Genomic DNA, 14,517 nt, shown 5'->3' on the forward strand with positions numbered 1-14,517 from the left:
TCTGTACGCATTAGTTCAGCACCATCAGTCGCGCGTGGCACAGTTCCCAGTACCCCCTTGCTAAGGCATGTATATATTCAGTAGATGCACCTATATGTAGGGGCAAACCCGCTGAAGAGACACTTGGTACGAGAATCTGGTTCCATGGTTTCCTTGTGGCACTTCTGAAGGCAGCTCAGCTCGCTGCGGGGCCCTGGAGCTGCACCGTGTGCTTGGGATGTGGTGTGGGAACACAGGTAACAGCCTTAGAGTTAGAGCAAGGATGATCCAGAGACCAGCTGGCTGACCCACACTAGATGTCCATCCCAGGGGGTGGGAGGGAGGCTCAGCATCCACATCAGGACCTGTCCACCAGCAGGACCGGGGCAGGACAGGGGCTCTGGGAGAGGGGAGGGCTGTGCTCTGCAGAGAGACTGGCTGGTCTCCCGTGTGGTCCTGCTGGCCGCGACAGAGGATGTCTCATCCCTGCTGAGTGTGTCGAAGACGAGGACAGGCTTTGTTCCTGTAATGGAATTGGTATCCCTCGGGTGCCCTCTCCGTGCTCAGGGTGAGCTGTGGCCCAGCCCCGCCTCAGCAAGCTGGGAGCTCTGCGGCACGCAGGAGCACATCTGCAGCTCCCAGCGCCCGGGCACCCTGCACGGTCTGCACGGCCCCGCAGTGTTCAACCACACACTGGGCTGTCAGGGGCCAGCTGTGGGGGCTGGTGTGCCCATCCCCTGCTCCCGCTGGGACCCTGAAGAAGCACGGCTCTACCTGAGGTGTCCCGGAGCGCCCTGCGCGCCCAGACCTCCCTGCCACGGCGGCGCCGGGAAACGGGGCCCTGGTGGGCATTTCCTGTGGGCTGCCAAACGTTCCTGTGGGGCAACGGCTGGGGGGCTGAGCGGAGCGGCAGTGAGGGACACAACGGGCTCCTCTTGGCCGGGGAGGGGAAAAGGAAAAGGAAAAGGAAAAGGAAAAGGAAAAGGAAAGCAAGGCAGCAGGGAGACCCGAGCGGAGTGGGCGGGGCTGCGCGGGGTGGGCGTGGCCACCGCGCTGTGGGCGCGGCCGTTGGGCCGGGGCGTGTCCCGCACGTGCGGGAGGCGTGGCCTGCGGGCGCGTGCCGGTGTAGCCCCGCCCCCCGCGCTCGGCTCACCATCACGCCACCGGCGGTGCGGGCCCCGCCCCCCTGCTGCGCGCCCATTGGCTGCGGGGCGGGGCGGGGCGGGGCCCGGGCGCGCGCAGCCCTTATAGCGCGGGGGGCGGCGGGCGCGGGGCAGTCATGGAGCGGGTGGTGCTGGTGACCGGTGCTAGCGGGTGAGCGCCGGGACCGACCGGCCGGACCGCCGGGGGCCGGGAGGCTGGGAGGGGCGGGCTGGCCTGGGCAGGGCTCTCTCTGACACCGTCCCTTTGCAGCGGCGTGGGGCTCGCGCTGTGCCAGCGGCTGCTGGAGGAGGATGGCCGCATCCACCTCTGCATCGCCTGCCGCAACGTGCAGAAGAGCGAAGCCACGCGGGATCTCATCCTGGCCACCCACCCCGCTGCCCAGGTCTCCACCGTGGAAGTGGACCTGGGCAGCCTGGCCTCCATCCTGCGGGCCGCCCGTGAGCTCCGCTGCAGGTATGGGATCTCCGCCCCATCAGACACCCCCCTGCCCGCGCTCCGCCCCGCTGGACACCCCTGTCCCCCCTCCAACCCCGACTCCTCTGCTCTTCTCCACACAGGTTTCAGCGCCTGGATTTTGTCTACCTCAACGCTGGGATCATGCCCAACCCGCACGTGAACTTCAAGGCTCTCTGGCATGGTCTCCTCACCGGGTAGGAGATGTTGCTGGGGGTTCCAGCTCCCCTTTTGTGGGAGGCTCGGGGTGCTGGCATCGTCAAGACGTGCCCTTGGGTCCGATGCTGAAGAGCCTATCTCTCTTCCTGGTGTGACATAGAGCACGTCCCTGTGGGATGCATGGTCTTTTGTGGGGTGGGTTTGGCGACTGAGTGCCGTGCTGGGATGGTCCAAGGCACCCAGTGCCTCTTCTGATCCCAGGTGAGGCCTGCTGTGTGCAAGGGGAGGGCAAGAGGTCACCCAAAGCCTGCAGCCCCGGCACTGCGTGAGAAATGCTGCTGTGTTGAAGTTTAGTCATACTGGGTCTCCTTAATGTTGTTCTCATGCCAGTGTAGGTTTTTGTAGTTTTTAATAGCTGTGGATCACAGTATCTTGTGAAGCTGATGGTGTTGGTATAAACATCAGCTTTTTGGATCAGCAACACGGGGAGGCTGAGCTGGGGAGCACAGTCACTTGTGTGAAGTCTAATAGAACTGTTGGGGTGTTGAGCACTGATGCCAGACTGGTTTCCTTGCCTGTGTTAGGTATGGCCCGAGGGCTTAGTTTCATGCTGGAGCTTAAGTTATCTGAGCGTGAAACGAAGGAAAGAGATGTTTTTAATGGTACTTTACCATGGGAGAGTGAAGGAAGGGACAAGTCTTCTCTGGTCTAGTCAGTATTGAGACACTTGCAAATAAACGACCTGGGATACTCTGTAAACTTTTCCCATCTTTTTTTTTCATGGTTTGATGTTTTCCTTGAAGGTGAATCTGTGTGGAGCCTGTGAGGTGGAGGGTGTTTCCAACGGGCTGAAGTGGGGAAGTGGTAGATTTCTCCTGGCAGTGTCTTTCACTAACTCCTGTCCTTGGCTTCTAGGAAGGTGCTTCACATGCTGACCACTGCAGAAGGCATCATGACCCAGACGGACAGGCTGAATGGAGATGGACTTCAGGAGGTGTTTGCTACCAACCTCTTTGGACACTTTATCCTGGTGAGGCTTCGTATGGAGATTGAACCCTCAGTTTGATGTTTGATGTGGGTAGGGATGGGTCTGGGCAGTACAGATGAATCAGTTCTCACAGGTTTAGATGCTGCAGGCTGACAGATAAAGAATGACAGATAAAGGCCTTGACATTTGTTTAAATAGCAATAAATGGTGACTTTTGTTGCAAGAGTTGATTTAATTTTGAGGTTACTCTAGTGAGCCAGCAGCAGATCGAGGTAAATCATATGTAGTTCTCCATCCAGGACAAATACTAAGGCTTGGTTGTATTAAATTCTGAGGTGCTCAACTGAGCTGTCCAAGAGAATGACAGCTGCTTGTACAAGTGTCTGCTTTTGGCTAGTCTAGGAAAAGCTGGCCAAGAAAGCTGAGAGAAGCCTGTAAATACTGTCAAGTTATGCCCTAAGACTGGGAAATTGATGTGTTAAATAAGTTAACAACTCTTTTTCAGGTTCGTCAGCTTCAGTCTCTGCTCTGCGGTAACGAGAAGCCCTCACGACTCATCTGGACCTCCTCCAGCAATGCCAGGGAGTCTGCCTTCAGCCTCTCTGACTATCAGCATGCCAAGGGGCAGGAATCATACAGTTCCTCTAAATATGCTACTGACCTGACAAGTGTGGTTCTGAACAGGAAATTTAATACTCAGGTGATGATGGGGTTTGTTTCTGAAGAAACCTAACGAGCTGCTACTGTTTGTAATTATCATTACACTGTTGTTACCTAGTTGCATTCATTCACTCATAGCAATCTGCTGCGTTCCTTAGTGCACAGGTAAGAGCTGAACGTGGCTGAGGTTGAACTGGTGGTGTAGGGGGTGGAGAATCTGCCGGAGAGATTGCCAGATTCTGGAGTTCTTGCCAGAAAAACTTCCCAAAGCAGGAGATTTTAGGCATGGTCCCTACTTTGCAAGGTCTGTCTCTTTAGACCAAAGAATTGGTATTAAAAGAGCAAAGATCTTCTGCTTTTTACACTCCCAGTGCTGCCTGCAAGCACTGGAGGTGCAGGCTCTGCTGATGGCTCTGTGCTGCTGCTCAGGTTTGTCACACTGAGGTGCCCTTCCTGTCCTGGGGATTGATGGATTTTGTTGGCAGCTGCAGCCGTGGTCCAGCAGTAGTGGTTGTGCTGTTCTCAAACACTTAAGAGAAAATGGTTTAGTCCTAAAAGGCTGGGCTCTTATCTCCAAAGAAGAGGTAGCCTTTGGTCTGAGAGGGCTGTAATTTGTGGGGTATCTGCTGTGGCTGCTGAGCTGCATGGAGATTACACCAGGAGGCTGCGTTTTCTATCCTGTGAGTTTCTAATGGGCATGGATTTAATGCAAATGTTTCCAATTTGAACCTCTTAAAAATCACTACATCTAATTGCTCTCTGCCCTGGTACTTAGTGGAGTATTACTGTCTGATGTCTATACACACCCTCTCTTGCTGAGGAGTACTGGGAGGGAAGGAGTGTGACCCATTCTCTTAACTGTGGTGTAATTGCACACTGACTTGGTTTTCTCTCTGCAGGGTCTGTATTCCAGTGTTGTTTGTCCTGGGCTTGTTATGTCCAACATGACCTACAGAATTCTGCCTGTTTTTCTGTGGAAGCTCCTCATGCCCATCATGTGGTTGGTAAGTGGATGTCCTGCCTGGTTCTGGGCTGTGACACACTTCACTGCAAGTGATATACAAGCACACTTCTGGCTGCTTGCTGCCTGTGCTGATATAGAGTTCTTCCTTCTGTTGGGCTGGGCAGGCTGGACCCTCTGCAAATGTTCCCTTTCTTATCCTGGGGCCCTGATTTCCAAGCTGAGTTTGGAGGTTGGACACTGTGCACAGGGGCAGGGTTCAGCCCTTCAGGCACAGCAGTGTTTGTCAAGGCTCCCCTTGGAAGGTTTGCCAGTTCTGCTTGGGCTTGTGAAACATCACTGTTTTGCTGGCAGCAGAGCTCAGGACTTGGCCCCAGCTTGGCCCCTGTGCTTTGAAATGCTGTTCATTTCTAGAACAGCCTGTTTTTCAGTCTTGTTCTTTCTATTCCTCTAGAAGGCAGTGTTGCATTTTTCTTTCCAACCCTATGGAAAGCAAAGCCTCCTGCTCTCTATTGCCTCTCCCCCTGCTTCCCCAAAAGTTTCCTTGTCTTTCTTCCTCTGGCCTTCAGCTTTCCAGGTTCACTGCAGTTCTGTCCCTGAAGGCTGCATGCTCTGAGCCTTGATGCTCTTGCTGCAAGAGTGGCCTCTCATCTTTAGCTGCCCCAGTTGCAGCAGCTGATCCTGATGGATCACATTTCTCCCGGCAGCAGAGAGGCAATGCCTTCTCAGTTGTCCTCAAAGCTGGCAGTCCTGCAGATCCCCTCTGCCTCCTGCCATTCCTGCCCTTGAGACCATTCCAGAAGAGGCACCTGCAAGGTGTGTGTGGCCTGTTGGCTCCTGCCTTGGGGTGAGCTCTGTGTGGGAGCGGGGAGTGACACTTGCTGGGGGGCTCCAGAAAGCAGTTCGTAGTGATAAAGGGATGCTTTACTCAGTGTGCAGTGTTACCTATTGCCCACTTTGAGAAGCATTTGTACCTCTGGTAGATTATCTGGATTGTTTGGGCTGCTCAGGGCTTGCCAACAAACCTTGGGCCACAATACAGGTTCTGTCATGTCCTTCTTTTCCCCTCAGATCCGATTTTTTGCTAAAACTTATACTCTGACACCTTATAATGGAGCAGAAGCTCACGTAAGTAGTTCACTACCTGATTTTAATATTCCTTCCTTCTGGGTAGCTCTTCTGGGGTCTTGTGGCTTGAGCAAAGAGCCTCTCAGCAAAGCTGGTGGGTGAGTGCTGTATTTGACCCCCAAATACCATACAGCAGTGAGTGTGGGGCACCAGCTGTCCCCAGGGCTGATCTGCCATGTGGTGCTCTATGACCTTCATCCAGTACCCATAAAATAAATGATTTTGGGGAAAGATCTCGGTCAGAGGAGAACATCTTTGTGCTGCTCTTCCCAGGTGTGGCTGTTCAAACAGAAGCCGGAATACCTGGATTCTCTCGTCAAGTACCACAGCTGCACTTCTGGACTGGGGAAATGCTACATGGAGCCTCGAAAGGTAAATGGAGAGGGAGCTTCCTGCTGCAGGGGACTTGGCTGGGGGTCTGCCATCTGCTTTGCATGGGAGGGTTGGTGCCGAGGGTGTCCTGTGGAAGCAAGGTGCTTGCTGAATGCTGAGCAGCAGGGAGGGACATGGGGTTATCTGCAGTGTTTCCTAGAGTAACTCCTGGCTTAGGCTGGAGTCTGGAAGATAATGGAAATGATGATTAGAACAGGTTAAGTGTGTAATGATGCTTCCCCAAAATATGTTCTGGTTTATGCCCTGCTGACAGATGTCTTTAGCTGGCTCTTTGTGAAGGTGGAAGCTCTGGAAATGCACCCTGCTTATCCCCAGAGCTGTCCTCAGTGTCTGCACTGGCTGCCACCATGGTGATGGTCTCATAGTGTTGTTCTCCTTGTCTTCCAGATGGATGTGGATGAAGACACTGCTGAGAAGTTTTACCAGAAGCTGTTGGAACTGGAGGAGCAGGCTCTAGAGAAATACCGTGATCTCTTAGATTAAGTAAAGCCAGTCTCAGGGGGGTGAGAGTGTTGTATCAGTAACACGGGATTTCTTCATTCTGGTGCTACTTGTGTTTCCAGCCGTTCTGCAGGCACACGGCTTCACACACAATCTTCCTTCTTGTCAGGAGGTGAACAGTTCCTGAAAATGGAAGTGTGAAAACTGAGGAGAAATACTTAGACCTTTTATTATGGGATTTTTCTTTTGGCATAAAACTGGAGACCTTGAGCAGGCAGAGTCTGTCTTAACACAGTTGCAAAGCAGTGTCTTGCAAAAGCATGACTGAACTGTGCATGGTTCAGGAGCAGCCTCAAAACCTGTGGTTTCAATCTGGCTCAGTGCAGTAAAGGCAGCAGTCTGGGGCGCTGCCCTGCATCTTGGCTCTGCTGGTGTTTGTAGGTGGCTCAAACACACCACCTGTGGCTGATCCTGACATACTTGAAGGCTCACCTTCAGCAGAGCTGCTCTTAAACTTGTTCACCAAACCTGGGGCTGGCTGTGCAGACCTGCTCAACAAGATTGAACCTTACTGGCAGGTGGGGTCTGCACAGCAGCTGAAACCAAGCTCCTGAAGAGCTGGCCTGAGAAGCACACACCTGCCTCAACTGTGAGAACAGATGCCTTGCTGTCCCCTGGGTATGGGCACTTAAGGGTTTTAACCATGACTGGCTGGAAAGGATGATGTTAACCTGGACTCAGGGCCAGTCTGCTCTGTTTGGAGCAAGAGTGAGAGGTTACCATGTTGTTTTATCTATTTAACTCTTTTTATATCAAACTATTGTACCAACCATTCTTCCTGTTGTTCATCTGGGGACCCTCACCAAGTACCTGCCACCAAGTAACTTCAAGTGCTGTAATGAATAAATGACTGAAACTGACTTGTCCTTGATGCAGTGGTGTTTTTACTCCAGTGTCCGTCTACTTTTGACTTGGAGGGCTGGAAGGAAGTTTGGTTTGTCGCCTTGTGCTATAAACCTGTGTGTACCTGGGAAGTGTGGAGTCTCCTCTCTGCCTCAGGAGAGCTGTTAACCACCTTTCTGGCTTACTTCTTTAGTTAAGGAAAGATGTGAGTGATTTCTGGAGACTTCAGTGCGGTTTTGTGTGCTGAGCCCCTGTAGGAAGTCTGAGACTATTTCCCAGCCTTGGGCTCTTGGGAGATGTCTCTGGTGCTTGCTCACCCTGCTGTGCCATATAATTACTGGTTTAGTGCTCCCTGGTAAGGGAGCCCGGGCACTTCCCTGGGGCTGCCAGGGATCAGGTGACATTAGAGGGCGGCTGTGCTGTATACCCAGGCTGGTGCCTCCTGCCAGGGTGCCCAGAAAGAGGAGTGGCTCAAGTCTGGGTAGGAAACCTGCACAGAGCTGGCAGCCAGGAGAATCCAGGCTTTTCATGGAGTTGGCGTGCCGGGATACCGATTTAAAGAATCTTGCTTTTATTTTCTAAATTCTTCCCATCCCTCACTGGTTTTGAACAGAGCAGAGGGCTACTGCCAGTGGGGTGGTACCAGCAGTAGAGGTGTGTCAGTCTTGAGTTTGGGCTGAGGAGACCCTGCCAGTTCATCCTTGCGTGAAGACCTGGGCCCCCAGCACTAGTGTGGATAGGAATGTACTTGGTTTTGGCCTGACATTAGAACAGAAGGAGGAGCTGGCCAGTGTGGGGTGGTGCTTCTCCCAGCTGTGGCTGTAGCTGTTCAGAGATGTGAAGCAGATTGGGCTGTGCCTGCGTGGCTGTTTATTTAAATGCAATAAAGCTGGTCCCAGCACCAGATCTGGATTTTCTGGCTTTGTTCAGCTGTGTCCTAAAACACCCTGGCACCAAACCCCTCTATTTCCAGTGCAGTGCCTTCTCTTCTCCACAGGGAAGGAGTCAGTGGCTGGTTGTTCTCTTCAGCTTGGGGCATTTGATCCCCACAGCAGCCTGCAGCAGTGCTTGGCTCCTTGTTCTGGAGAGTGATGAAGCACATTGTCTTGGTTGGTTCTGGATGAGCATCTTGAGCTTTGCTGTGCTCCTGCCCTGGGATGTAGTAGGTGACACTCACTGCCTCCACCTGCCCCAAATCCAGAGGCACTCAGTCATTCCTTATCCCAGCCTCATTCTCTCTCTGGGCTGAGATAAATGAAATAGCAAGGGTTACTTGGAACAGAGTCTGACACAATGCTTCTGAGTTGAGTGCCACTTAGTGGGAAATAGGCCAAGCTGATCACCTGTAGTGCCCTGTGCCAGCTGTGTGCTGGCACTGCAGCTGTGCCAGGCTTAGGATTTGAATGCAGTGAGGTCTGGAGATCCTAGAAGGCATAGCTTTGAATAATCTAGCATAGTTAAGAAAAATAAATGTTTTCTGGTATATGAGTTTGGTGGTTCTGTTGGGGTTTTTTTCTCAAAGCTTGGAAAAAAGGGGAAAGTTTCTAGGATGGGCAGAGGTTGATGACCAGAGGTAGGACCTTTTAGTTTTTATCTCAGGTGTGCCTGTAGGATGAAGTTGGACATTTATCAGGAAAAGTGGGGATGGGATGGGACAAGTGGTTTTTGCCTACGGGGCATGCAGTGTCTGATAAGGGGAGAGGATGTGTGACCAGTCTTTATCCATGACACTGGTGTCAATAAAGCTATGAACATGTTTCTGCTTCATCTTAAAAGCTCTCTCTAGCTCTTCCTTGAGGATTTATGGCTCAGGGCTAGAAAAGATGTGTTTTTCTGTCCTACTGTGAGCTCAGCCTGCTGCATGGTTTAGTTTCCCCTCAGTAGCTGTGATAGCAGCTGGTGCTCTGAGATGTGTGTTACATCCTGGGAGATGCACATGTAGGATTCAGGAGTTGTGGGGGATCAGCTGCAGCACGTGGTTGTGCTTGATGTGGATGCAAAGTGACCTCTGGAGACCTTCAGAGTCACGTGAAGAAGGAAGAAAAGGTGCTAAAACACAAGCTGAGCCCTGGAGAGTTGAACAACCTGAAAAGACGGGATGCACTTGTGGTTTCCCACGAGTTTGGTTCTGCATGGAGCTGGAAATCCACAGTCAGCCCAGGTGTCTCCTAAGGAATGCTCTTCAGTTGGAGGAGGTGCTCCAGTGTTCCATGGCACTTGTCACAGGTCCCTGCTTCTCTGTAGGGGTTCCTGCCTGCTTTTGTGACCCCAGGCATCATTGTCCACGCCTTTCTGCAGAAAAAGACTTGGCTGTGCTCAGCCTCACTTTCTGCCCCTCCCTTCCCTGTGGTGAGAAGCTGGATGTCTTTGCACCTGAAGGATGGGACTGTTTTGTGGTATGGGAGCCATAACCACCTCCCACATTTTGTCTTTTGTCCTGAAGGCATAGGTAGGACCTGGAGCCCTGAAACAGGGACTGACCAGAGGACAGGGCTCAGTTGTTGGCTGCTCCCAAGGGTGCTGTGCCCCTGGTTTGGCTGCCCACCACCCAGCTGGCTGTGAAAAGACCTGGCCAGTGCTGAGGATGTGCAGAGAAGGATGGCTCCTCATGCCCTGCTCCTGGCTAGCAGACACCTGTGCATGGAGCTTAATCCCCCAGCTAATCCCTTTCAGCTAGACCTGACTCCTCTGTGCAATGAAAACAGGTCCTGCCCTGAGCCAGGAGCCCTGTGGTGCAGGGTGGTGAGAAATTCCAGCTGGGATAGGGGAAGAGCTGGCAGCAGCAGCCATGAATCACTGCTGATACAGGAGCTTGCTCTTTGTGATCCTTGGATATGGAGCTTTCCAGAGAACCTCCAGGGCAGGTCTTGAGTGGTTGCCCTATGAAAGCCTGCACAATCAGCTGCGTGATCTGATATCTCATGACCATGCCTCATCCTGAGCCACTGGTTTTTCACCTTTGTGGGCAGACACGTTGCCTTGCTCCAAACAGCCTGAGTTCTCCACTGCTTTTCAGCTCAGCTGGCTTTCAGCTATGTAGGGCATGGATAACAGGAGGGTGGGTGGCAACTGAGCCCTGGCCAAGGGAGGATAAAGCTTGAGATCAGTGTGTCAGCTGAAATCCCGTGGTTGGGTGACCCTTGCCCCTCCAGGAAGGGAAGGGAATGAAAAATAACAACAAGGACTGGCATGTCCCTGTAAACAGGTGGATGTAATACAGCCAGCTTGTTTGGAAAGATCCAGGCTTAGTGGATGGCAACTTTCATGTTGAAAGTCTTGGAGGGGAGCTGCCCAGAGTAGGGAGAGATGTAGCTCTGAAGAGCTGGGTGAGAAATGGGGAGCAGAAACCCCTCTGAGAGTGTTGCAGCAGCATGGCATGGCTGGCTGTCAGGGAAGAGCCAAGAGGGACCTGGATCTGTGTGGGTTTTGCTGAGAATGGGCAAACAGTAGAGCCCTGAGAAGTTTTTGGCTATGAAGAAGAGCTTGCACCTCCAGCCAGCCCTACTCCAGGGGCTGGTGGCCTGAAGGCTGACCCAGGCAGCTCAGGGCTATGTCCAGGTGAGGTCTGAAGTCTCCAGGGATGAACACCTCGCAGTCCCTCCCAGGCCCTGTCCCAGGGCTGCTCTCACACACTGCAGCTTCTCTGCAGCTTCCCAGGGAGAGTGAGGCTGAAGGGTGCAGTGTTGGAGGCTGGGGGCAGAGGTGTGCCATATGGCCAAGGAAATGGGAAAGCCCAAAGAGAGCCAAGACTACCCTCAGGGTCAGGGAGGATTGTCAGTGTTGCTTTGAAAAACAAGGAGTTGTGCCCAGAGGAGAACTCTCAAAGGGAACTCCAGATGGATTCAGGGAGAAGAATCAATGTGAGTGGTAAATTCTTTGTTAAGCTCATCAGCTGATGCTCCTGTGTAAGAGCAGAGCTTGGAGAGGCTATGATGCTGTAATTAGCATTTTAACAAAATGCTCAGTGAGAGGGGCCTGGAAAGGCCCTGCCAGACACCCTCTGCAGATGCAAGGATTTGTATCAAACCAGAGTGCTAGCAGGGGGGAAAACAGGGCAGGCAGATGACATTCACCTTGAGGCAGAGCAGCTGAGCTGCTCGCTGGGCATTCATATCTCCCTTAAAGCTGCCTCAAGCACAGCAAACAGGAGTGTGGCTGGGTAACCAGCCTGGGCTCAAGCTGTGCAAGGCAGCACAGATGCTGAACGTGTATGTAGGACCCTCTTTGGTGAAGGAGAAGCTACTAAGGACAAAGATGACCTCAGGGTGCACCACGGAGGCACAGCTCCAGACTTGCCGTGTTTCTGTCTGTCTCAGCAGAAGCTTAGGTCAGCTCAGCTGGTCTCAGTGGAGCTATGTCCCTTGGAAGCTCCATGAGTCACCGTGGCTGGCACTCCTCTGGGCAGCACATGGCAGGTGAGGGAATATTTCATGTCTTTGTCATCTGAGCAGAAGGTGGCTCATTTTTGGTGAGCCAGGAAAAGCCAAACTGGCTGAGATGGTTTGGATAAGTGACTTCTAAGCAGCAGTGTGTGAAGGCTGTAGGGATGCAGCTCTGTCCTGGCTAGCCTGTGGAGTCCTGGGACGTGTGTGCATGGCCTCCAGGTACCAGGGGTTTATTAATGGCCTTGAAATGCAGTAGCACTACTCAGAGCCAAGCAGATCCTCACACTGCCTACCCACACTCTGCCTGTCAGCAGCTGCCACAGCTCGGGGTTCTGGAGGGCTGGATCGCATCCCTGCCTTGCATTCCTTGGATACCTTTCAACAGGTCATGGCTTCCTTGGCTTTGGGCAGCTCTTGGGCTCACTCAGGCTCTTCCTGCTGTGCCCAGCTCATGATAGGCATTCTTGTCTGGAGAGGGATGTGCTGTCACTTGGGTCTGGGCTGCATGGATGGGAGCAGGCAGAATGTTGTGGGAGGCACGACTCAGGTGCATGTGATGGCAGAGGTGCTGGAGGGTTGGATGGCTCCTCCTCTGGGCTTGCTGCTAGGCAGCGGCAGAGGTCAGGGTCAGTGAAGTTAGGGAGAGAAGCCCACAGCAGGCACATTGCCTTGTGTTTAGGCTGGGAACACCAGATCAAGGTCAGAGGAGTTGGAAAGGCAGGAGCAATTGGCAGCTTGGGCATGGCTCTGTACATGGGCAGTGGGGCACATCTGCAGCTGTTTTGTTACAGACTCACTGCAGTGTTGGTGGCATGGGCTCTGGAGGCCCCTGCTCAAGGATGTCCCTCCTGGAGCAGGACTAGCCAAAGCATTAATAATCCACCTCTTGGTTCCCTGCAGGGCCACATGGTGCTGGCCATGTCCTTGCGTTCTCCTGCTCTCCTTCCCTGCCCGAGCCATGAGGCTTTTGGATTCAAGGGTGTTATGAGCTGGTGTTGTGCACCTGAGGTAAGAGGTCCATCATCTTAGCCAAGCATGGGCTGTAGGGTGAGCTGTCTCCAAGAGGGACAGTGTGTGGGGTTAGTGTAGCACCGGGGCGCTCAGCCATGGGGACATCCATGATGGAGCTCCCGCTCTGCATGGGGTGGGTGCGCTGGCACATGCCCTGCCCCAAAGAGGGGCTTTGGGGGACCCCTCTGCCATGTGCAGGGGGACAAGAAGTCCTTCTGGGACTGAACCTTTGCCTTTCTGAAATCCAGGCATGGGGCCAATGAATCACGCAGCAGCAGGGCAGCCCAGCAGGAAGCTCTGCCGGGTGCAGCTACCTCAGCCTCGTGGGCACCAGTGGCTTCCTCCCACCCACGTGGTGGTGGCCCTTGGCATTTCCATCATCAGCAAAGCCCTTCCGGTGCTCCTGGTGTCCCAGGCACAGTGTTTAATGAGGAGGGACAACGAGGGTAGGACATTCCTGCAGGAAATGTTGCTCCTCCATGAGCATGGTCATTCTCTGACCATGGAGTCTGAGAGCTGTGTCCAGCCTCTGCTCTCCTGTCTTTTCCCAAACTCAAGGACAACAATGTTGGGGTGTCGAGCAGTGGAGTTGGCAAGGATATAGAGGAGAAGGGTGACCATGAAGTCAAGGTGGTTGGGGAAGAAGCTGATGGTGTGGAGGTGTCCTCCCAAACACCTCTTGGGCCCCCAGAAGCCCCCAGGATCTTCAGTGAGGTGTGGCACTGACCATGGTAGAGTGATCTGCCCACGGTATCCCTGAGCAAACAGAGAGCATGTTGGAACAGGTTTCATAGAGTCATGGAATATCCTGAGTTGGAAGGGACACAAGAATCATCAAAGTACAACTCCTGGCCCTGCACAGGACACCCCAAGAATCACACCAGGTGCCTGAGAGCATTGTCCAAATGCTTCTGAAACTCTGGCAGGCATGACCACTTCCCTGGGGAGCCTGTTCCAATGCCTGACAGCTCCCTGGGTGAAGAACCTTCTCCTAACATCCAGCCTAAGCCTTGCTGGACACAGCTTCTTGCTATTCCCTCGGGTTCTATTGCTGGTCACCAGAGACAAGAGATTGGTGCCTGCCCTTCTGCTTCCCCTTGTGAGGAAGCTGTAGACTGCTATGAGGTCTCCCCTCAGTCTCCTCTTTTCCACGCTGATCAAGCCAAGTGACCTGCCTGCTCCTCGTATGGCTTCACTTCCAGGCCCTTCACCATGCTGGCAGCTCTCCTCTGGGCATTAAGAGGACCCCCAGGTGACGCTGGGCAGGTTTGGTGGCACTGGCACTGGTGCCATCTCCAGATGTGCTGCTGGTATATGGTGCCTGCTGGAGAAACCTGTCCCAGCATATCACACTTGTTCAATCAGCTTCCCTGAATGCTGCTGCTCAGGCTGACACTCGCAGCTCGATGCCTGAGGAGCATTGAGTTCACTCATTCCCAAGGGATATGTCAATACTGTCAATTGTGACACAGGCCTCTGTCAGGGAGAGGTCATGTTTTTATCAGGTCTTGCTAATCTCTATTTTCTCCCCACCTTTTTTCCCTGCCCATGCAACCCTCAGTGAGGTGCTCAGCAGTGATTTGATTGCTGTGGGGCAAAGGTAGGCTTTCCCGATGTTTATCAGAGCACAGGTACGTGAGCTGTGGGTCCAACCACGGTGGCCTGGACACCTCAAAACTTCTGCTTGGAGCAGGACAGGCTGTCCTGGACCTGGCCATGCTCACTTTGCCAGCAGTGCTGAATGTTGACCCCCAGCAGCCTCTGCAGGGGCTGGCTGGGGTGCGCAGGCTCGCCTGGGTCTCCCTGCAGAGTCCCCTGACCTCTCAGGTCCACGGTTCAGCTCAGGAGAGTGCAGAGAAGGGTAATAACAAGAGGGACATCCCAAGGTGGGT

The 14,517-nt window shown here is 53.4% G+C and overlaps 1 protein-coding gene across 2 annotated transcripts; it reads left to right on the forward strand.

The window, feature by feature from the left end:
* Positions 1-1,258: 1,258 nt before the first annotated feature.
* HSD17B7 (hydroxysteroid 17-beta dehydrogenase 7) lies at positions 1,259-6,529 on the forward strand (the record flags this gene model as incomplete). 2 transcript variants are annotated; one of them, XM_082286836.1, is made up of 9 exons in its annotated part: positions 1,259-1,293; positions 1,393-1,596; positions 1,701-1,793; positions 2,671-2,785; positions 3,249-3,443; positions 4,303-4,407; positions 5,436-5,492; positions 5,766-5,864; positions 6,273-6,529. In XM_082286836.1, the coding sequence occupies 9 exons, from the start codon at positions 1,259-1,261 to the stop codon at positions 6,366-6,368; spliced, it is 999 nt and encodes a 332-aa protein (XP_082142962.1). In that variant the 3' UTR covers positions 6,369-6,529. The 2 variants fall into 2 exon arrangements, with proteins under 2 accessions (XP_082142962.1, XP_082142963.1); XM_082286837.1 differs by lacking the exon at positions 1,701-1,793.
* Positions 6,530-14,517: the final 7,988 nt, after the last annotated feature.

The sequence above is a fragment of the Coloeus monedula genome (genome assembly GCF_965178545.1).
Source record: "Coloeus monedula genome assembly, chromosome: 9".
Lineage (NCBI taxonomy): Eukaryota > Metazoa > Chordata > Aves > Passeriformes > Corvidae > Coloeus > Coloeus monedula.